The sequence below is a fragment of the Theropithecus gelada genome, chromosome 7b (assembly GCF_003255815.1).
Source record: "Theropithecus gelada isolate Dixy chromosome 7b, Tgel_1.0, whole genome shotgun sequence".
NCBI lineage: Eukaryota > Metazoa > Chordata > Mammalia > Primates > Cercopithecidae > Theropithecus > Theropithecus gelada.
Genome location: NC_037675.1, coordinates 22,655,490 through 22,678,420, shown reverse-complemented (window position 1 = coordinate 22,678,420; position 22,931 = coordinate 22,655,490). Strand labels below are relative to the sequence as shown.

The following is a 22,931-nucleotide window of genomic DNA, read 5'->3' as shown; positions in this document are numbered from 1 at the left end:
TTTCAGTAGTTCTTTCATTTGATTCTTTGAGGTTTTCCAGAGAGAGAATCATAATTGAAAAATAATTTTATCTCTTCTTTTTTCCCAATTTTTTTTTTTTTTTTTGAGACGGAGTCTCTCTCTGCCGCCCAGGCTGGAGTGCAGTGGCCGGCTCTCGGCTCACTGCAAGCTCTGCCTCCCGGGTTTAGGCCATTCTCCTGCCTCAGCCTCCCGAGTAGCTGGGACTACAGGCACCCGCCACCTCGCCCGGCTAGTTTTTTTTTTTGTATTTTTTAGTAGAGACGGGGTTTCACCGGGTTAGCCAGGATGGTCTCGATCTGCTGACCTCGTGATCCGCCCGTCTCGGCCTCCCAAAGTGCTGGGATTACAGGCTTGAGCCACCGCGCCCGGCCTTTTTTTTTTTTTTTTTGAGACGGAGTCTTGGTCTGTCATCCAGGCTGGAGTGCAGTGGTGCAATCTTGGCTCACCACAACCTCCACCTCCTGGGTTCAAGCGATTCTCCTGCCTCAGTCTCCCGAGGAGCTGGGATTGCAGGCATGTGCCACCACACCTGGCTAATTTTGTATTTTTATTAGAGATGGGGTTTCTCGATGTTGGTCAGGCCGGTCTCAAACTCCTGACCTCAGATGATCCGCCTGCCTCAGCCTCCCAGAGTGCTGGTATTACAGGCATGAGCCACCACACCAGGCCTCCTTCCCAGTTTTTTATCATGAGCTGGAAGTGTTACTTAAATTACTTAATTAGAAAATGTTTAATTCAGCCACTTGAAAGAATAAGGTAAATCTAAAATGTATATGGAAAACATTTCCAGGAAATATCATTAAGTAAAAAAGTAAGTGGCAGAACAGTACATACAGTGGATTCTGTTTATTAAAACAAAAAACCTTTAGAACTAAGACAAAAAAGCAAAAAATGGAAAGAAAATATTCTCGCACCTTTGCACTTCCGGATTGCTTCTAGTGTGAGTTGTATTGCACCCTGCAGCCTGAGAATCCAGTTTTGATTTCCCAGAGCTTCTTGCCACTAGTGGACAGGTTTTTCTCAGTGGATTCTTGGCCTTTCATAACGCAGTTAAGCAAATTAATATATGATCAATATGTAGAATAAATCACATTGTTTGACAGATAATCTCCTTATCATCTTTTGGTTTGATTTTTCATGAAAATTTTGGAGTAAAATCTAAGTATATGACCACGAGCAAATAATTTTAAAAGACTTCTCTGTGAGAGACCTAACCAGTCACTCTTAACTACTTTGTGCTTTACAGAAGAGACGCTCAAACCGCCAAGTTAAGCGAAAAAAATATACAGAGGACCTGGATATAAAGATCACAGATGATGAAGAAGAAGAAGAGGTCGATGTAACTGGTCCCATAAAACCTGAGCCTATCCTCCCTGAACCAGTGCAAGAACCAGATGGCGAGACTTTGCCTTCCATGCAGTTCTTTGTGGTAAGCTGTAAACTCAAGTAATTTCAGAGGATTGCCTTGCTGATCACAATCATCTGTTGACTGACTCCATCTTTTGCTGCAGGAGAATCCCAGTGAAGAAGATGCAGCCATTGTAGACAAAGTGCTTTCTATGCGGATTGTGAAGAAGGAGGTGAAGGCTTTTTAATTTTTTTTTTTTTAATAGACAGATTCTCACTATGTTACCCAGGCTAAAGTGCAGTGGCTATTCATAGATATGATCATAGCATACTGTGAACATCTGGGCTTTAGCTACTCTTCTGCCTCAGCCTCCTGAGTATCTGGGACTACCATTGTGCACCACTGCGCCTGGCTCTTCTCTGTCTTAATATTAACCCGTAATGCTATGTTCACAGGCTTTATTTAATGAGCACCTTTGGATGTCAGATATATTGCTAGGGTCTAGTTGTGAGAGATCATGGGGGAAAGTTAGCTAGAAAACAGGAACTGCTTTACTGGTGCTTCTTTTATTTATCTGTTTAGAGTGGGTAAAGGCTTACTTTTTCCAGCTATCAGGCCTCTATTATTGAAGTACCAGACTAGTTCCTTAATCTCTGAGTTATTAATATATTCAGGGATTATTGGTGTGAAGTTCTGAAATGTGTGGTTAAAATTAAAAAGTTCATTCTTTTACCAATAAGGGACTAGTAACTAATTTATTTCTTTTTTCTTAGCTTCCTTCTGGACAATATACTGAAGCAGAAGAATTCTTTGTCAAGTACAAGAACTAGTACGTTATCTGTGCAAAAAGCTTGTCACCCCAAATTCCACAGGGTGGTAAAAAGTTCTCCTGGGTATCCTGGATGGGAATGTGTCCCTTTTTTATAGTCTGGTAGCCCAGATTGCTATTTTCAATGGGGAAAAATGGCTATTCAGAGAGAAATTCAGGAATTGACATGACTCTTATTATTTCCTTGTAGGTAAGTGGAGTGAGGGTGGTTCCTGATAAAATGTCTTGTGATTCTCTTTACCTTAGTTTAGCACTAAGATCTTGCTACTCAAAATATGGTCTTCTGTGGATCAGCAGAATTAGCATTACTTGGGTGCTTTTTAGAAATGTGGGCTTTCAAGCACTGTGGTTTGTATACAAATTAGAGTTTCAGAAGCACTGACCTAAGAGACTCTTTCCCAATTTAAGCCTATATTTGTTATGTCTGCTTCCGACTAATCCCAAAATTTCAGATAGTAGCCTGCCACCTTCTTTTACTTGCACCATGACTGGATTTTTCCATCCCCCTTAGCTCCTATCTGCATTGTGAATGGGCTACTATCTCCCAACTAGAGAAGGATAAGAGGATCCATCAAAAATTAAAGCGCTTCAAAACCAAAATGGCTCAGATGAGACACTTCTTCCATGAGGTAATTAGGAAGAGGTATTGCCTGTCATTTCTTTCATAGAAGCACAAATTACTGGGGTTGTCAGCCTTAGCTGATTCTTCAAAATACTTGTAATTGGTTTGTATATATGGGTGTAAACTTTTAATTTTGGTCATTGACTTTCCTTACTTAACTGCCGTTGCATTGTTTTCTTAGGTTTAAATATGGTTCATTTATTAGTTATAGGGTATTTTGAAATTAACTTCCTCAGTGCACATGAAGTATTTTCAAAACTGATGATACACTGACTGCTGGTCCACTTGAGGCATTCTTCCTCTAATGTCTATCTTTAGCTCTTGATGGTTTCTGTAGACCTGTTATTAAGAGAGAACATTTATTTTCTCAAATTTCTAATCCAATGTGATTAGAAATAGGGATAAAGGAGCTTTAATTTCCAATATCCAGGTTTACTGATAAACACTGGAGCAAGATGAGTGAAGAAATATGTCTGTTATATTTGCAGTGTTCATCCTTGATAAGAGTAGTTTTGGTTGTATGTTGCAAGTAGAAGAAAAAGTGGGATGGATGGACAAGTGAAAGAGATGAAGGAATGGAAATAGCATGTGTTTAAACCCTTGAAAAAGTTCAGGTATGGCGCTGGGTGCAGTGTCTCACGCCCGTAATCCCAGCACTTCAGGAGGCCAAGGCAGGCAGATCACTTGAGGTCAAGAGTTTGAGACTAGCATGGCCAACACGGTGAAATCCCATCTCTACTAAAAATACAAAAATTAGCTGGGTGTAGTGGCAGGCGCCTGTAATCCCAGCTACTCGGGAGGCTGAAGCAGGAGAATCACTTGAACCTAGGAGGTGGCGGTTGCCGTGAGCCAAGATCACACTACTGCACTCCAGCCTGGGCAACAGAGCAAGGCTCTACCTCAAAAGAAAAAAAAAAGAAGTTTAGGTATAAAGCGGAGTAGAAAAATCATTGCGGGAGATGTAGAATCAAAGGAGGTCTTATTTTAAAATTTGAAATGTGGAACATATACGTGTATTTATGGCAATGACTCAGTAGAGGGATTTCTAAGAATACAAGAAGCAATGGACACCAGAGCATATATGGAGAGAATGACCTCTGTTAGAAAGAGACACTCACTGGTAACAGGTGAGACGTTGGATATAGACTCCGGTAAATTCATAGGATTTGATGTTATGAAAAAGGGGAATGCCCATCAGGTAGCTTCTAATTTCTTTAAAAATTTTGAAGTAGGATTCTCTGCTAAAGGTGAGGTAGAAGAGTGGGTTTGCTGGACAGTGATCTTTTGGTCTTATTGTTTGGTTTCATAACTCATCTAGGATGAAGAGCCCTTTAATCCAGATTACGTAGAGGTGGATAGGATATTGGATGAGTCTCACAGTATTGACAAGGACAATGGGGAGGTGAGTTGTTGAGGCATGGAGTAATGTGACCATCCTCTTATATTTCTGCTGGTGGGTTTGTCAGTCCTTTCTTTTTCAGGTGTGGCTGCAAAATCCCTTGGACTGAAAAGGTATTTCTAAATTTTTCTGTGGAATCCTTTGAAAGATAATGGGAGGTAAGGGAGTAGGGAGAGATGCTAAAAGGAAAGTTTTCTGTAAAGTCAAACATGTAGAAGCTAAGTACAGAAAAGTCATTCACCTTGATTTCATTTTTCCTCGTATTTTAAATGGGAGACTCTTGACATACAGTTGGAGGTGGGGTGTGGGGCAGGGGAAGGGGATACTTCACAAATTCCTAAATTTATGAATATAAAGATACTTGTACAGGCTCACTCCTAGCTTTCTACAAATCATGTTCTTGAGAATGGGCTACTTCCTGAACTCACCATTAGTTAAATATCTCTTCATTTGTCATTAAAACAGATCTGTTGGCCAGGCGCAGTGGCCCACACCTGTAATCCCAGCACTTTGGAAGGCCGAGGTGGGCAGATCATGACGTTGGCAGTTCGAGACCAGCTTGGCCAACATAGTGAAACCCCGTCTCTACTAAAAATACAAAAATTAGCCAGGTGTGGTGGCGCACGCCTGTAGTCCCAGCTACTCAGGAGGCTGAGGCAGGAGAATCTCTTGAACCCGGGAGGCAGAAGTTGTGGTGACCTGAGATCATGCCACTGCACTCCAGCCTGGGCAACAGAGTGAGACTCTGTCTCAATTAAAAAACAAAAACAAACAACAAAAAAAAACCAGATCTACATTTGAATCTGTATTGTAATTAGTTAAGTTTTTTCTTTTTGCTTTTTCTTTTTTTTTTTTTTCCCCCTTTTGAGACTGTCTTCACTCCGTCACCCAGGTTGGGGTGCAATGGTGTGATCTTGGCTCATCAATTGCAACCTCCGCCTCCCCGATTCAAGCAATTCTCGTGCCTCAGCTTCCTGAGTAGCTGGGACTACAAGTGTGTGCCATCATGCCCAGCTAGTTTTTATATTTTTAGTACAGACGAGGTTTCACCGTGTTGGCCAGGCTGGTCTTGAACTCCTGACCTCAGGTGATCTTCCCTGCATTGGCCTCCCAAAGTGCTGGGATTATGGACGTGAGCTACCATGCCTGGCACCTTTTTCATTTTTAAATGGTCATCTAGGTCTTAGCCACCAGTGAATTCTTCTTTTAAATTTACTTCTAAATTTTTTTAGGCTATAAACCATCATTTTCTTAGAATTTGTCACTTTATTTTTACTTCTAGTAGGACTTTTTGGTTTAGCTTAGCAGGGTCATAAAGAAAATTTTTATCACATCTGACGCTTTATACAGTAACCCAGTAGAGAACAGCAGAACCTTTTTAAGATGTTAGTGTTGAGTGGGTGAACTGGGCTTTTTCATGACTTTTTCAAGTGTCTTGATCCTCCCATACATCATTCTAATAGGACCTCTGAGTTAAATTCCAAAGTTTATTCTACTTTATAAGTCTTCAGGTTCACTCAGATAGTCAGAATCTTAGATATCCAGGACCCAGTATAATTCATTGTCTTTAAATCTGAACAAGCATGCTTCACATAACATATTCTGCTTTTGAAGTTGGGGTGGTAGTATCGTGTATGTGTTTGTGTGAGTTGAGTGGAGAATGGGCTGGATTTTAGGGCAGGTTGTTAGCTATTTTTAAATTCTCATCATTTTTCAGGATCTCAGCCTTTCCAGCCTTGACAGTCTTATGCTTTTTATCATACCTACCCTTCTAAAAGCAATTGGCCTTTAGTTAGGCCCCTTTGGAATGTCTTGCAAATGACATAACAGATGATAATGTTTTCATACTCTAATACTATAATTTATGCTCCCAGTATTGGCTAATACTATTCTATATACCCATCTTCCCCCCCTCTGCAAAATAAGTTTGTCGTCCATTTTATATTACCTAATGGTGGAAATAAATATTACATAGATATTATGCTGGAAATGTGTGACCTGGACAAATGGCTTTATATAGAGAGTGACTTGAGTTACTATGTTAAAGAAAAAGGTAAAAGAGCAAGCAGCTGGATCAATTCCAGAGATTCAAGATCTGTGACTACGTTGAGGCACTTTCACATATTTTCTTGGCTATTTTAAGTTTTCTATGAATTGATAATTAGAGATTCTTGTTGATTACACTAGGCCCAATCTAATCCTTGCTTTATACTTTATAAGCCAAAAATGGAGATGCAGTAAGTGCAGTGATCATCTTGAATAGTGAAAATAGGAGCCGTTTACCATTAGTCACTGCTCCTTCACTTTCTTTTTTTTTTTTTTTTTTTTTTTTTTTTTTTTTTTTTTTGAGACAGAGTCTCGCTTAGTCGCCCAGGCTGGAGTGCAGTGGCGCGATCTCGGCTCACTGCAAGCTCCGCCTCCCGGGTTCACGCCATTCTCCTGCCTCAGCCTCCCGAGTAGCTGGGACTACAGGCGCCCGCCGCTTCGCCCGGCTAATTTTTGCATTTTTAGTAGAGACGGGGTTTCACCATGTTAGCCAGGATGGTCTCGATCTCCTGACCTCGTGATCCGCCCGCCTCGGCCTCCCAAAGTGCTGGGATTACAGGCGTGAGCCACCGCGCCCGGCTGCTCCTTCACTTTCAGTGGAATACCTACATAAACTAGTACTTACTGTAGTTGAACTTTTTAGCATTTTCTCTTCTTCTTTACTTTTATTACCTCTTTTTGGTGATAAATTCTTGTTAGCTCCTAGCTTCCTGGGGCTCACAAGGACATTTCTTTACCACCATATAGGTGCTCTTGAGGTGCATCTGCACTGAGCTCTAGGGGCCCAGAAGCCAGTATATGCTGATAGTCCTCATCCTAAAGGTAGCCTAGCTGCCACTGTGTCAAATTTGGCTCCAGGAGAACAGTATGGCACAGAAACATGTCTTTTAATTTCAACATGGTATAGGAAAAGATTAGCCTTTTTTTTTTTTTTGTCTGTTTAGTTGATGAGGATATTGTTTTAGTGCTTAGTGTTCTAGAAACTAGTGGGTAGAAATTTCCTTTTAGAACAGATTCAGATAAATTGCTTTGAAGAATGATCAAAGCCATATAGTGTATTAGAAGGTGAACCTTTGGTCGGTGTGTTTGGCCTGACTTTTTCAACAGCTTTTAGGTACTGATACTTCGTGATCTGATTTTACAATCAAATTTTTATTCTTTAACCAGCGCAGAGAACACAGAATCAGTTTCTTAAGGCTTTGGTTTCTTCTCTCCTAGCCTGTTATTTACTACCTGGTGAAATGGTGCTCTCTGCCCTATGAGGATAGCACATGGGAGCTAAAAGAAGATGTTGATGAGGGCAAGATTCGAGAATTTAAACGGATTCAGTCAAGACACCCAGAACTCAAAAGGGTGGTAAGTATATTTGCATTGGAGTATAAAGACCTACATAGGAAATGATTTAATTTTTTTTCCCCTATGGAAATTTTTGTTGTTTTAGCTTTTTATTATGGAAATTTCAAATATATAAAAATTGAAGAAATGGTATAATGTACCCATCACCCACTTAACAATTATCAGTACACATCTAGTCTTATGTCATATATTTTCCTACCCATTAATTCTCGTTTCCCAGGTTATTTTAAATCAAATCCCAGATTCATTTATTTCATCTGTAAATATTACAGTGTTTTTGCTAAAAGAAATAATACCATTATTACACCTAAAAAAATGTAATCATTCTTTAATATCATCAAGTCACTGGTACCAGTCATTGCATACATTTCCCTGATTGTCTTCTAATTTTTGTTAAATTATTTAAATTTGGTTCTCAATAAGGTCCATATATTGCTATCAGTTAATATGTCTCAAGTTTCTTGTAAGCTCCCCCTTGATCTCCTCCTCTCCCTCCATTATAATTGTCTCATGAAGAAATCAGGTGATTTGTTTTGTAGGATTTTCCATAGGCTGAAGTTTGCTAATTACATTACTCTTGGTACTTTTTTACATGTTCGCTGTCCCTGATATTTCACATGAATGCTTAGGTTTAGAGCAACACTGTCCAATAAAACATTTTAGAGCTGTGCTGTCTAATACAGTAGTCACTAGCCATGTGTTTTGTTTGTTTGTTTTTTAACATTGTAGAAAGCTCTGTTAGACATCACTATTCTACAGGCTTGATCAGATGTGAGAGGGAAGCCAGTAACTGCTTCATAGATGGTGGTGTGTACTTCCATCAGGTTGTGTTTTGTGATGTTGTCAGCCATTTGTGATCATTAGGGACCCATAAAGTAACGTTATGAACTCATGAATTTAAATATATTTGACATGTTTTAATCCAAACAATGTTGTTTTGAATTGACTTTAACTATTAGAACTTACCTAGTTAAGTCTTACCTTTTTTTAGTGTCTCCACTCCATTTATTCAAACATCTTGTTTTTTTAGAATCGTCCACAGGCAAGTGCCTGGAAGAAATTGGAGCTGTCACATGAATATAAAAACAGAAACCAGCTACGGGAATATCAGTTGGAAGGGGTCAATTGGCTGCTCTTTAATTGGTATAACAGGTAAAGGAAAGAATGGGCCCATAAGATGTAAGCTTAGTTCTGGGATTATTTTTATTTGTTTTCTATTGAAACAATTTCTTCCTACATACTCTATTTTTTTAAAGATAGTATCTTTTAACTGTTTTTTTTTTCCCATGGTGAATCTGCAGGCAGAACTGCATCCTGGCTGATGAGATGGGATTGGGCAAAACTATTCAGTCCATTGCCTTCTTGCAGGAAGTATATAATGTGGGCATCCATGGTCCCTTCTTGGTCATTGCCCCACTGTCCACAATTACTAACTGGGAGCGAGAATTTAATACATGGACAGAAATGAACACTATTGTGTACCATGGCAGTCTGGCCAGCAGGCAGATGATCCAGCAGTATGAAATGTACTGCAAAGATTCACGGGTAAGTTGTATGTCTTGGGAATACTATAGCTTAGAGAAAGTTAGCCAAGGTACCTGGTATTTTAGGGGCTATATATGAATAGAAGATTTTTATCGAAAGTCTTAAATATGCCTATGGAAAAATGCCTATGGTTTAAGGCATTTTTATATAGCAGTGTGCAGGGCATTTTTTTGACTTTGCTTTGATCAGTAGAAATTCTGATTTTATTTGTGAACATACACATTTTAAGTAGAATTTTGTTAGCATCAATGAATTGTAATCACAGTATTTTATAGAAATTAAATTCCTTTAGCCACTTAATCCGTGTGGTGGTGAGCTTATTTCTTTTCCCCTTTTTAGTCTCCTGAAATTTTCATCAAAATCAGTTTCTTTTTCTAAATGGTCAGGCGTGGTGGCTCATGCCTGTAATCCTAGCACTTTGGAAGGCTGAGGTGGGCTTATTACCTAAGGTCAGGAATTCGAGACTAGCCTGGCCAATATGGTGAAACCTATCTCTACTAAAGAGATAAAAATTAGCCAGGTGTGGTGGTGGGCACCTGTAATCCCAGCTACTCAGGAGGCTGAGGCAGGATAATTGCTTGAACCCAGCAGGCAAAGGCTGCAGTGAGCCGAGATCATGTCGCTGCACTCCATCCTGGGCGACAGAGTGAGACTGTCTCAAAAAAGGAAAAAGATCAGTTCCTTTTTCCGTGTAAATTTGTTTTTTTTGTTTTTTTTTTTGAGACGGAGTCTCGCTCTGTCGCCCGGGCTGGAGTGCAGTGGCCGGATCTCAGCTCACTGCAAGCTCCGCCTCCCGGGTTCACGCCATTCTCCGGCCTCAGCCTCCTGAGTAGCTGGGACTACAGACGCCCGCCACCTCGCCCGGCTAGTTTTTTGTATTTCTTAATAGAGACGGGATTTCACCATGTTAGCCAGGATGGTCTCGATCTCCTGACCTCGTGATCCGCCCGTCTCGGCCTCCCAAAGTGCTGGGATTACAGGCTTGAGCCACCGCACCCGGCCAATTTTCCGTGTAAATTTGAAAACAAAATTGGAACTACCTATCGTGTATTAGCATGAATTTTATGGTTTTTCTACTATTAGTTTTCTTTTTTTTATTTCTACCAAATCAAATCTTCTCGTCATGTTTTGCAGCTTTTAATTTTGTTAAAATGATTTCGTTCTTTTGTCAATTTTTAGACATCAGCCAATATTATGTTCTGTATTAGCTATTTTCATTTTTATTATCTTGTATGTTTCAGCATTGTCCAGCAGTTGTGGATTTCATTGTTAATCAACAAAAGATCTAGGGCAGAGATACATGAGCTAGGCATACAGCAGAGTAAAAAATGTCTAGCCTCTCATTCAATGAGTCTGTCATTTTCCCAAGAAGCTGAATATGTTGAGGAAGCAATGTTTCTTACATTCAGTGATATGGCACTATTTTTCAGGAAGATAAACAGCGGTGGAGGTGGGTGGTGGTGCAGTTTGTATTTCCTATTAAACATGCCTTAATATAGACAAGTAATTCAGAAGAGCTCCTCATTTAGATACATTTTAGGTTTTTTCTGACTCTACTGCCTTCATGCTTAGGGACGCCTCATCCCAGGCGCATACAAGTTTGACGCTCTGATCACCACTTTTGAGATGATTTTGTCAGATTGTCCTGAGCTTCGTGAAATTGAGTGGCGTTGTGTTATCATTGATGAAGCCCATCGACTGAAAAACCGTAATTGCAAGCTGCTTGATAGTCTCAAGCACATGGACCTGGTGAGTTCCACACTGACTTGTGGGCAGAAACAACTGGAACTCACCTTAATTCCTTGTGGTATTAAAATAACCCTAGTTTAGCAGAGGAGAAGAAAAGTCTGAATCTTAGTATTGAACAGTGGGGATGACCCATGGGAATGGTAACCTGAAAATCATGTAAAAGTCATACATTTTAGAATTGGGAAGTTTAGAAGGAGAGGTAGGAAACTATATTGGTTACCTATTACTACATAACAAAATACTCCAAAACTTAATGTCCTACAACAAGTATATTTTTCATGATCTTCTAGCTCAACCACTTAGGCTGAGTTCAGCTAGTTGGTTCTTAGGATGCTGTTGCCTGGAGTCAGTATTGCTGCAGCTGGCAGTTGATGCTGGTTCTTATCTGGAGCCCCTGGGTTCCACATGGCCTCCCATCCTCCATAAGCCAGATTGAGCTTCTTTGTGTGGTAGTCTCAGGGCAATATTCTGAAACTCAGTGTCACTTCCGCTACATTCTTGTTCTGGCAAGTAATAAGGCAGGCCTAGGGCTGAACCTTGATAGGAACAGCAGCAAATTAATGACCATATTTAATCCAGCTCAGTTACATTCCCTAGAGGACAGCAGATTTTAGAATATCTGTGGAGAGTTGAATATGGAGAGACATATGTAATTGGAATAAACATGATCTGAATTACTGTTTTTAAATTTGCTTATAATATTTATGTTATCTCAATACATTAATGTCAGAGGGATTTCTTGAATGCTTTGTGTTTATCGAAAGGGGAGAAATGGAAGAAAAGTTAATGGACCAGTGATCTGGTCCATTCTCATCATTTTACAGATAAAGAAATTAAAGGTTATATCTGTTAAAGATTATATACTTGGTAGGAAACCCCAGAAGTCCATCATGTTTTTTAATTTTATTCTTTTGTTTCCTCAATTTCTAGGAACACAAAGTGCTACTCACAGGAACACCATTGCAAAACACTGTAGAAGAACTGTTTAGCTTGCTTCATTTCTTGGAACCGTCACAATTTCCCTCAGAATCAGAGTTTCTCAAGGACTTTGGGGATCTCAAGACAGAGGAACAGGTAAGAAATCTATCTGATGAGGTACTAACTCAGGACAAAAAAGATGAAGTTTGTACAAGGCAGACATCTGTTGTCATGGGTATCTCAAGGGCCTTTCTGAACTCCTTATAACCTTGTGCCTACATCATTTGTGGCATCATCCAAAGTATACATTTCTTAGATAATGGAAAACTGTAATTTTTCCATGTTTCTACATAATGTGAGAATGTTTGCCCTCATATTATTGATTTCTTTTTCTGTCTGTAATGGACTACAGGTTCAAAAGCTACAGGCCATTCTTAAGCCAATGATGCTGAGAAGACTCAAAGAGGATGTTGAAAAAAACTTGGCACCCAAACAGGAAACTATTATTGAAGTAGAGCTGACTAACATCCAGAAGAAATACTATCGGGCTATTTTGGAGAAGAATTTCTCCTTCCTTTCCAAAGGGGCAGGTCATACCAACATGCCTAATCTACTTAACACAATGATGGAGTTGCGCAAGTGCTGCAACCACCCATATCTCATCAATGGTGAGGGAATTCTTGGTATATACCTGAACTTCTGAGTACCTGTGTTTACTTTCTAGATGATACTCCTTGGGGACAGTGAATGCATTGACTCATCCAACCTAATTTGGGGTGGGGACTGAGGAATGGGAAATGGTTCCCCTTTTTAAAAAGAGATTCTAAGCCTGAGCAACATGATGAAACCCCACCTCTACAAAAAATACAAGAATTAGCCAGGTGTGATGGCAGGCGTCTGTGGTTCCAGCTACTTAGGAGACTGAGCTTGGAGGATCGCTTGAACCCAGAAGGCAGAGGTTGTAGTGAGCTGAGATCGCACCACTGCACTCCAGCCTGGGCAACAGAGTGAGACCCTGTCTCCAAATAAAGTAAATAAAAACAATTCTTATTTGGAATGTTTTTCCTCTAGTTCTTTCTACCCCTTTGATCCTGCATAATCTCCAAAATTAAATAGTATTTGCTGTTTAGAATTTCATGAATAAAAGCTCAGGTTAGCCACACAGTGGCATGTACCTATAGTCCCAGCTACTTAGGAGGCTGAGGCAGGAGGATTGCTTGAGCGCATGAGTTTGAAGCTAGCCCTGTCTCAAAAAAAAAAAAATCTCAAGTTACTGTGTTCCTTGGATAAATGTCCTCATCCACCCTCCATTTTGCTGTTTCTGTCTCTTTTTTGGGTGCTGGTAGTGTGTTCCATCTTAGTCCTTGTCCACATATTTACATCTTTTTTTACCCAATTATCATAGGCCTGCCTTACTTGGCATATTTTGTATGACACAACGAAGGATGATTTAAATTTTTTATTTTTATTTTTATTTTTATTTTTTTTTTGAGATGGAGTTTCACTCTTGTCACCCAGGCTGGAGTGCAGTGGTGTGATCTCGGCTCACTGCAACCTCTGCCTCCCGGGTTCAAGCAATTCTCCTGCCTCAGCCTCCCAAGTAACAGGGATTACAGGCGCCCACTACCACGCCTGGCTAATTTTTTGTATTTTTAGTAGAGACAGGGTTTCGCCACATGGGGCAGGCTGGTCTCAAACTCCTGACATCAGGTGATCTACCTGCCTCAGCCTCCCAAAGTGCTGGGATTACAGGCGTGAACCACCGAGCCCAACTTATTTTTTTTTTTTAAACACAGAGTCTTGCTTTGTCGCCCAGGTTGGAGTGCAGTGGTGCGATCTAAACTCACTGCAACCACCACCTCCCGGATTCAAGCGATTCTCCTGCCTCAGCCTCCTGAGTAGCTGGAACTACAGGCCTCTGCCACCACACCTAGCTAATTTTTGTATTTTTAGTAGAGACGGGGTTTCACCATGTTGACCAGACTGGTCTCGAACTTCTGACCTCAAGTGATCCATCCACCTGCCTCGGCCTCCCAAAGTGTTGGGATTATAGGTGTGAGCCACCATACCCAGCCGATTTAAGATCTTTTGGTGCTGAAATTCTGTGTGTGAGAAATGTTGGTCTAAAGTTAAATTACATTTTTTTCCCTTTGCTTTCTTGATTAAATAGACTACAACCTTAATATGGTTCACTGGATCTCAATTTAACTTGAGTTTTCTTTTGGCAGGTGCTGAAGAAAAAATCCTAACAGAATTCCGTGAAGCTTGCCATATTATACCTCATGACTTTCATCTGCAGGCCATGGTGCGTTCAGCTGGCAAACTGGTTCTTATTGACAAGTTACTTCCAAAACTTAAAGCTGGTGGCCATAAAGTTCTGATCTTCTCTCAGATGGTACGCTGCCTAGACATCCTAGAGGATTATTTAATCCAGAGGAGGTAAGAAAAGAGTCATCCTAGCCTGTGGTTACTCTGTCCTCATAAAGCAGCAAAAAGTAGGAGGGCCTGAGTTTAATTAGAGTTGACGAATTGCAATAACAGGAGTTTTTAAGATTCTCACTCTCAACTTGGGTTTTTGACCAGCTTTGATATGGGAGTACTGGTATTGATCCTAGCCTGCTGTTTTGGTCTCCACTTCTGCTTAGCCACTTATATTTTTTTTTCTGTGAACAGGTACTTATATGAACGCATTGATGGGCGAGTTAGAGGAAACCTTCGACAGGCTGCCATTGACCGCTTCAGCAAACCTGACTCAGACCGCTTTGTCTTCTTACTGTGTACCCGGGCTGGTGGACTTGGTATTAATCTTACAGCTGCTGATACCTGCATCATCTTTGATTCAGACTGGAATCCACAAAATGACCTGCAGGTAAAGGAATTCATTGTCTTAGGGAGTAACTACCTAACTTGGGAGATTTTTCAACAAGAATGGGATCTTTTAGAAAGGCCTTTCAGAGAGTTTGGAATTGTTTCCTTAGTTAAGGGTGGCAGTTAGTTCAGGGAATCAGCAAACGTTTTCTGTAAAGGACAAGATAGTAAATGTTTTAGGCTTTGTGAGCCATCGATTCTCTGTTGAAACTGCTCACCTCCAAATCCTGTAGCACAGAAACAGCCATAGATAATATGTAAATGAATGGGTGGTCCCACCTGTGTCCCCATTGAACTTTATTTATAAAAACAGATGTCCACGCAGACTTTAGTGTGCTGACACCTGGTCTACATAATATGGTGATAATTTCATCTTGAAATTGACTCTTGGTTTTGAGTTGATCTCATGGCTGCTCTATAGAGGTGAAAGAGTCATAAATCGGTATTTTGTATCCTTTCCCCTGCTAATTTTATGGTATCTTTCTTCTTTCCTTTCATTTTTATTTTAAACCAGGCCCAGGCACGATGTCATCGAATTGGGCAGAGCAAAGCTGTGAAGGTGTACCGCCTCATCACTCGTAATTCCTACGAGAGAGAGATGTTTGATAAGGCTAGCCTCAAGTTGGGATTGGATAAAGCTGTGCTTCAATCCATGAGTGGTCGGGATGGCAACATTACTGGAGTGAGTCTTCTTAGTTTATAGATAAGTTTGTAGTGAGTCATTGTGATAGAGGAAAACAAAAGCTGTTTTTACACAGGGATTTGACTACCTTATTTGGATTCTCAATTATTATTTCTTAAAATGTAATAGATAAAATATTATGGCATGGTTAGATGTTATTCTGTTGATAGTCTTTTCATCTTTCTATTGGTTTTTACAGATCCAACAGTTCTCTAAGAAGGAGATTGAAGATCTTTTAAGAAAAGGAGCATATGCAGCCATCATGGAGGAAGATGATGAAGGCTCCAAGTTTTGTGAAGAGGACATCGACCAGATCTTGTTAAGACGAACTACAACCATCACCATTGAATCTGAAGGAAAAGGTTCCACCTTTGCCAAGGCATGTTCTGTCTGTGCCAGAGGCTAGAAAGGCAGAGATAGAGACTGGAATCTCTAGGATTTAATTATGTTTTTATGCTGGGGATGGTGGCTCATGCCTATAATCCCAGCACTTTGGGAGGCTGAGGCGGGCAGATCATTTGAGGTCAGGAGTTTGAGACCCAGCCTGCCCAACATGGTGAAACCTTGTCTCTACCAAAAATACAAAAATCAGCCAGGAATGGTGGCATGTGCCTGTAGTCCCAGCTACTCAGGAGGCTGAGGCAGGAGAATCACTTGAACCTGGGAGGTGGAGGTTGCAGTGAGCTGAGATTGTGCCACTGCACTCCAGCCTGGGCGAGAGAGCAAGACTCTGTCTCAAAAAAAAAAAAAAAAAAAAAAAAAAAAGTTTTTAAAACATAGTTGCTGATTTTGCACCACTTAAAAAAAAAAGTCAGCTTTACCTCTACATTTGTTTTTCTCTAGGCAAGCTTTGTTGCTTCTGAAAATAGGACAGATATTTCTTTGGATGACCCCAACTTTTGGCAAAAGTGGGCCAAAAAGGCTGACCTAGACATGGATCTGCTCAACAGCAAGGTGAGTTTCTTCTTTTAGGGAGGAAGTATTGCAGAAGACTACACTTCTTTCAGGAGTGTTTACAGCTGCTCTTGATTATTTGATGCTAATTGTTGGTTATGATGGTGTATTGTATACAAGGGCCGTTGTGGATACTTTCTGCCTAGGAGGCCCCAGAAAAGTAGTTGCTTTCTGAATAATTTTGCTTTCTGTAGATTATTTTACATGTCATTTTAAAAAATCTCTGAGTATCTACACGTTACATTCAAGGTTATTGTAGTCCACAATTGTCTTATTCTTTTCCCATGAGCAAATCAGGAAGAGAATTACTTCTCCTTCTGTTCTCTTCATAGAATAATTTGGTAATTGACACACCTAGAGTACGAAAACAGACGCGCCACTTCAGCACTCTGAAAGATGATGACCTGGTAGAATTCTCTGATTTGGAAAGTGAGGATGATGAGCGGCCTCGCTCCCGCAGACATGACCGTCATCATGCCTATGGGCGCACTGACTGCTTTCGGGTGGAAAAGCATCTCCTGGTATATGGGTAAGACCCCACCTTACCATTAGAGGCAGTACATACTGCATCTCCATCCTGATACTCTCTGTTTGCCTTTCAAATTGGGGGCTCTGATTAGTGAAGGGATCATGTGAAAAAATATTTGCCTTGGAGGGAGTTTTTTCTGTTCATTCTGTTACTATGTTTTTTAAGCTCTTTGTTTCACACCTTTTCAGAGACATGATTCTGAGGGGCAGGGGACTATCATTTCTCAGAAAAATGTTAATGTAGTTTTATGTTTTTTAGTTGGGGACGATGGCGAGATATTTTATCTCATGGACGCTTCAAGCGGCGTATGACTGAACGAGATGTGGAGACCATTTGTCGGGCCATTCTTGTGTACTGTCTTCTACACTACCGTGGGGATGAAAATATTAAAGGCTTCATCTGGGACTTGATTAGCCCAGCCGAAAATGGCAAGACAAAAGAATTGCAGAATCATTCAGGTAATTATCAACTCTTTACTTTATGTTTTTCTATAGGTTAATCTAATCCTTTTCAGGTCCAAGGGTTTTTCTCAATCCAAGTCTTTGATGTCTCCCCTTTCCCAGGTCTGTCTATCCCTGTGCCTCGTGGACGCAAAGGAAAAAAAGTCAAGTCACAAAGCACTTTCGATATCCATAAAGCAGATTGGATCCGGAAATATAACCCTGACACTTTGTTCCAAGATGAAAGTTATAAGAAGCACTTGAAACATCAGTGTAACAAGTAAGCATAGAATTTAGCAGACATTTTCCACCTCAAACTTTCTACACTGTTACTGAGCCAACTCTTCCTCCTTCCCTTCTAGGGTACTGTTGCGGGTACGAATGCTATACTACCTGAGGCAGGAGGTTATTGGAGACCAAGCAGAAAAGGTGTTAGGGGGTGCCATTGCCAGGTAAAATTCTGCTATATATTTTTTTGATTTATGCTCTGTCTTATTTGAGGAAAGATTGGTTTGCTTATTTCATTTTATGCTATCTTTGGGATACCTGATAATTTAAATCTATATATCAGGTCTTTAATCCTATACTTGACACTAGTGGGAGGAAATAGGGTAGATGTATGAGTATTTAAATTCATGGATACAGGAAGATACCTATAATAACCTTTGCAAGGATTCTCACTTTAATTTCCTGCATTTCTATGCTGACTCTGCCCTCTTATACCTTTAGTGAGATTGACATATGGTTCCCAGTAGTGGATCAATTGGAGGTTCCAACAACATGGTGGGACAGTGAGGCTGACAAGTCACTGCTCATTGGAGTCTTTAAACATGGTATGTACCTTCTCCTATTCTACTCCTTTCATACTGAAGATTTATGTTCACAGATGAAACATTTATCAAAATGCTTCTGAGAAATAACTGAGTTATCTAATTCATCTTCAATAAATTTGAGTAGGAAATTAGTTCTTAAATATCCAGAGCAAAGCAGTTAGTTCCTATAAATAGATGTTCAAGAAGGACCAGATGGATAGGTAAATCTCAAGGTAGGGAGCCTCCCATCTGTTCTCTAATCACTATTAGCAGTGTGTTACTGCACTGTATGCTGTGGTAAGTTAGGGTCCCACGAATCAGAGCAGGTAATACACCCCAACTATTGTTAATAATAACCACACTTAATTTGTATGACTTTCCTCTGGATGCACGCTAGCATAACAATTGCAGCAGACTGTCTTGTCACAGTTGTATTTCTGGGCATGTAGGCAGAGGGAGGGGTCAATAATGTCACCTCAGAGGCAAAGCACCACCTGCAGGGTGGACTCTTTCTGGATGTTATAATCTGAAAGAGTGTGGCCATCCTCCAACTGTTTGCCCACAAATATCAGATGCTGCTGGTCAGGTGGGATGCCCTCCTTGTCATGGATCTTGGCTTTGACATTTTCACTGGTGTCACTGGGCTGGACCTCAAAGGTGATGGTTCTTCCTGTGAGGGTCTTTACAGAGATCTGCATGTCTATGTCAGCTTGGCCACCTCACAGAAGAGAAAGAGCTGAAAATCTTCTATTTTCGTAAATGTCCCATTTGTCTAAATGTTCAGTAGTCACTCTGATATAGGTATGAGCAGCAGTTTTTGAGTGAAATAAAAATAGAGTATAAGAAGGGAGACTGACTAGCCAAAACAAAAACACAGGGGGGTAAGAATATTTCCTTACTCTCATAGCAGTTTTGCGTAATACCAAATCCCAGGCACTAAAAGCAGTGAGCATTAACTTTCAGCCAAGTGACTTTGTGAATTAGAATGTCTTTTTTTTAAAAGAATACTTTTGGGTTTTTTTCTATAAAATAAAAGTAATGGCACTTAGTCTAAATCTTTTTTGAGACATTTAATGGGATAAATAACACTGCAGGGGCCGGGCGCGGTGGCTCACGCCTGTAATCCCAGCACTTTGGGTGGCCGAGGCAGGCGGATCAGGAGATTGAGACCATCCCGGCTAACACAGTGAAACCCCGGCTCTACTAGAAATACAAAAAAATTAGCCGGGCGTGGTGGCTGGCGCCTATAGTCCTGGCTACTCAGGAAGCTGAGGCAGGAGAATGGCGTGAAGGGCGGAACTTGCAGTGAGCCAAGATCGTGCCACTGCACTCCAGCCTGGGCGACAGAGCAAGACTCTGTCTCAAAAAACAAATAAATAAAAATAAAATAAAAATAAATAAAACTGCAGGCAAGGCATGGTGGCTCACACCTGGAATCCCAACACTTTGGGAGCCTAAGGCTATCAATCACTAAAAACCCTTCATGATTCTAAATTAGTATAAAAATGTTAAATATAGTAATAAACCCAGTAGTTGTCCAAGATAACATTCTAACTATATTTTCCATTATGAGCAGTATAGAACATATTCTATTCCAGCAGCATATAAAGTAAGCATAAAGGCAAAACAAATCTCTCATTTTCTTCAACTATGACCCTTTTTCTTCTAGGCTATGAGAAATATAATACTATGAGGGCAGACCCAGCCTTATGTTTCCTAGAAAAGGCTGGCCGACCAGATGACAAAGCAATTGCAGCAGAACATCGAGTGTTGGATAACTTCTCTGACATAGTAGAAGGGTAAGCATTAGTATTTATTCTTTTAAAACTCTAACTTATGCTGTGAGGTAGCTCTAGCCTTGACTGAACCCAGTGGGATTCTTAATTGTAATTATACTCAAAAGTGATAGATCCTTAGCAAAAATAGGACGAGCATAAAGGACTCCATAAACTGCATAAACCACATGTTGCCATAAGATACATCTGAGGGTGAAAATGAATGTCACTTGTAAATGGCTTATTTAATGTTCTATTTGGTTTGGTTTACAACACTTTTCTGTACAGCTGCAGTAGCTGAGAGGATAACTGGTCTCTTGAAAGATAATGGCCAGCAGCTCTTATAAGTTCCTTCTGTGGAAGAGCCTTAGGCACTTTAAGACCTGGTTTATCATCTCCCAATGGTACCTGACACATAAAGGTACTTATTTTGCCTGAATACATGTCCCAATGATGAGTTGCCATGCTAATACTGAGCCACCAGGTAGGGCAGTGTTGCCCTGGTTTGGGTGCCAGTGAGTTTAACAAAACTTCTCACATGAAGATCTGAGGGGCATGTGAAACAGTTGGCTTAATTAATGAATACCTACCCATTCCATCATGACTGAGAGATTTCTGTTTGATGATCACACCCTCAGTTTGCCTAGTGTAGGACCCTCAGAGGAAATTGGGTTATTTTTTCATTGCAAATCATTTATGCCACCTGTCTGCTCAGAAGAACAAAGTAATAAAAACAAAAAAGCATGAGCCATTCAAATGAAGTAATAAAAAGTAAATAGTTGGGTAGGAGGAAGAATTACATAATAAAAAGTCCTATCAAGAAAAAGGAACTGTGTTGATCAAAGTGTTTCAAATTCAAGCAATTATGAATGGTAATTGTCAATTTCTTGTAATTATTTTTATTCCATTGGATGCTATACCAGACTGACCCAAAGTTTTGCACCTGGCCTGCCATTCCTGTGAACACGAAATTAAATACTAAGCCAGGCACTGTGGTTCATGCCTGTAATCCCAGCCCTTTGGGAGGCCATGGTGGGTGGATCACAAGGTCAGCAGTTCGAGACCAGCCTGGCCAATAAGGTGAAACCCCATCTCTACTAAAAATACAAAAAAAATTAGCCAGGAGTGGTGGTGCATGCCTGTAATCCCATCTACTCAGGAGGCTGAGGCAGGAGAAACACTTGAACCCGGGAGGTGGAGGTTGCAGTGAGCCGAGATGGCACTACTGCACTCCAGCCTGGGCGATGGAACAAGATTCCATTTCAAAAAATAAATAGAATAAAATAAAATAAAATAAAGACTAGGCCAGGCTGGGATCACTTGAGCCCAAGGGTTTGAGACCAATCTGAGCAACGTGGCGAAACCCCATCTCTACTAAAAATACAAAAATTGATCCCGGCTACTCAGGAGGCTAAGGCAGGAGAATTGCTTGAACTCAGGAGGCATAGGTTGCAGTGAACTGAGATCGTGCCGCTGGAATCCAGCCTGGACGACAGAGTGAGACTCCGTCTCAGGTTAGGCATGGTGGCTCACTCTTATAATCCCAGCACTTTGGGAGGCCAAGTCGTGTGAATCACTTGAGCCCAGGAGTTTGAGATGAGCCTGAGCAATATGGCAAAACCCCACTTCTACAAAAAATATAAAAATTAGCTGGGTGTGGTGGCGCACACCGGTAGTCCCAGCTACTCAGGAGGCTGAGGGAGGAGGATCGCTTGAGTCCAGGAGGTTGAGGCTATGGTGAGCTGTGATAGGGCCATGACACTCCAGCCTGGGCGACAGAGTGAGACTCTGTCTCAAAAATAATACTAATGAAGATTATTTCATGCTAGATATACGTGTGGCTAGGTCTTCATCCTAGGTCCCCTTAGTGATAGAAGATACATTATTAACATTTTCCTGTGCCTCTGCATAATTTTAGGGTTGACTTTGATAAAGATTGTGAAGATCCTGAATATAAACCACTCCAAGGTCCCCCAAAGGACCAAGATGATGAGGTAAGGAATTCTCATTTGAGTCTCACTTTTCTCTCTTACTAGTTTTAAGTCTTCTCCCATTCTCTGAATCTTGAAGTATATTGGTTAATTTATAATACAAAGTGGAAAATGAATTATACCATTTGAGAATAGAAAGTATTAATGGAAAAGATTGTAATGCCAGTCGGGGGAGATCAGGGGTAACTTTTTGGAGGAGCTGGACATTGAAGGATATTATTTGACTAATAAATTCCTGACTTCTATTATCTTCGAGTCATTAATAGGAACTGACCTTTCAGGTTCTACTTTCTTGTTCTTTTAGTTGGTTGTTACCAAGTTTTTGTGGGGTACATTTCTTTAGAAGTTTTTCTTGATCCCTTGGTGCCGTAGAAGGACACACACAAGAAAGTGATTTCAGAGTGCCAACTTCCCCCCCTTTCCCTCCCCGCTCCATCCTATTGGGTGGATCTCCTTCTCTAGGGTGATCCCTTGATGATGATGGATGAGGAGATCTCAGTGATTGATGGAGATGAAGGTAAACTTCTAGGTCAACTAGTATAATTCTGTGTGGGGTGGTGGGTTGGGGAATTATTCACTGAATTCTGTCCTATCCTGGGATTTCTAAGAGCTTTGCCTTTGGGTGGGTTAAAATACTAGTATTGCCTCTACTACCCTTGCTATACTTCCTATTCATTCTACTTTGTTTTCCACAGCCCAGGTGACCCAACAGCCAGGCCATTTATTCTGGCCTCCAGGCTCTGCCCTAACAGCTAGACTTCGGCGCCTAGTAACAGCATATCAGCGCAGCTACAAGAGAGAACAGATGAAGATAGAGGCTGCAGAACGTGGGGACCGGCGAAGGCGGCGTTGTGAAGCAGCCTTCAAGCTGAAAGAAATTGCACGGCGGGAGAAACAACAACGGTAAAATAAACCTGTGCTGATCTATGTCTTCAGTTATGGTCCCTATACTGAAAGCCATCTCAGGAAGGATTTATTTGGAATTCTCTAAAGAGGGACCATTTTTTCTGCTTTGGGTGGTTAAACTTGTAGAAATTAAAACCTCAC

At 40.7% G+C, this 22,931-nt stretch overlaps 1 protein-coding gene and 1 non-coding gene across 3 annotated transcripts in view; both read left to right on the top strand.

Annotated features, from left to right (window-relative positions):
* CHD8 (chromodomain helicase DNA binding protein 8) overlaps nucleotides 1-22,931 on the top strand; it is a 68,989-nt gene that overhangs the window by 36,720 nt on the left and 9,338 nt on the right. For both annotated transcript variants that reach the window (XM_025391892.1, XM_025391894.1), the window contains exons 6-30: nucleotides 1,268-1,450; nucleotides 1,533-1,601; nucleotides 2,143-2,198; nucleotides 2,710-2,827; nucleotides 4,139-4,222; nucleotides 7,484-7,621; nucleotides 8,652-8,773; nucleotides 8,923-9,166; nucleotides 10,739-10,915; nucleotides 11,846-11,989; nucleotides 12,246-12,501; nucleotides 14,062-14,272; nucleotides 14,507-14,702; nucleotides 15,216-15,383; nucleotides 15,583-15,762; nucleotides 16,227-16,337; nucleotides 16,670-16,866; nucleotides 17,125-17,324; nucleotides 17,430-17,586; nucleotides 17,669-17,758; nucleotides 18,036-18,139; nucleotides 19,788-19,917; nucleotides 21,812-21,887; nucleotides 22,347-22,401; nucleotides 22,580-22,787. In XM_025391892.1, coding sequence (XP_025247677.1) covers nucleotides 1,268-1,450; nucleotides 1,533-1,601; nucleotides 2,143-2,198; nucleotides 2,710-2,827; nucleotides 4,139-4,222; nucleotides 7,484-7,621; nucleotides 8,652-8,773; nucleotides 8,923-9,166; nucleotides 10,739-10,915; nucleotides 11,846-11,989; nucleotides 12,246-12,501; nucleotides 14,062-14,272; nucleotides 14,507-14,702; nucleotides 15,216-15,383; nucleotides 15,583-15,762; nucleotides 16,227-16,337; nucleotides 16,670-16,866; nucleotides 17,125-17,324; nucleotides 17,430-17,586; nucleotides 17,669-17,758; nucleotides 18,036-18,139; nucleotides 19,788-19,917; nucleotides 21,812-21,887; nucleotides 22,347-22,401; nucleotides 22,580-22,787 — 3,674 coding nt within the window. The remainder of the gene's footprint in view (nucleotides 1-1,267; nucleotides 1,451-1,532; nucleotides 1,602-2,142; nucleotides 2,199-2,709; nucleotides 2,828-4,138; nucleotides 4,223-7,483; nucleotides 7,622-8,651; nucleotides 8,774-8,922; nucleotides 9,167-10,738; nucleotides 10,916-11,845; nucleotides 11,990-12,245; nucleotides 12,502-14,061; nucleotides 14,273-14,506; nucleotides 14,703-15,215; nucleotides 15,384-15,582; nucleotides 15,763-16,226; nucleotides 16,338-16,669; nucleotides 16,867-17,124; nucleotides 17,325-17,429; nucleotides 17,587-17,668; nucleotides 17,759-18,035; nucleotides 18,140-19,787; nucleotides 19,918-21,811; nucleotides 21,888-22,346; nucleotides 22,402-22,579; nucleotides 22,788-22,931) is intronic.
* LOC112629591 lies at nucleotides 20,339-20,448 on the top strand. The gene has a single exon (XR_003120683.1). It is a non-coding gene; the product is annotated as a small nucleolar RNA U6-53/MBII-28 (small nucleolar RNA).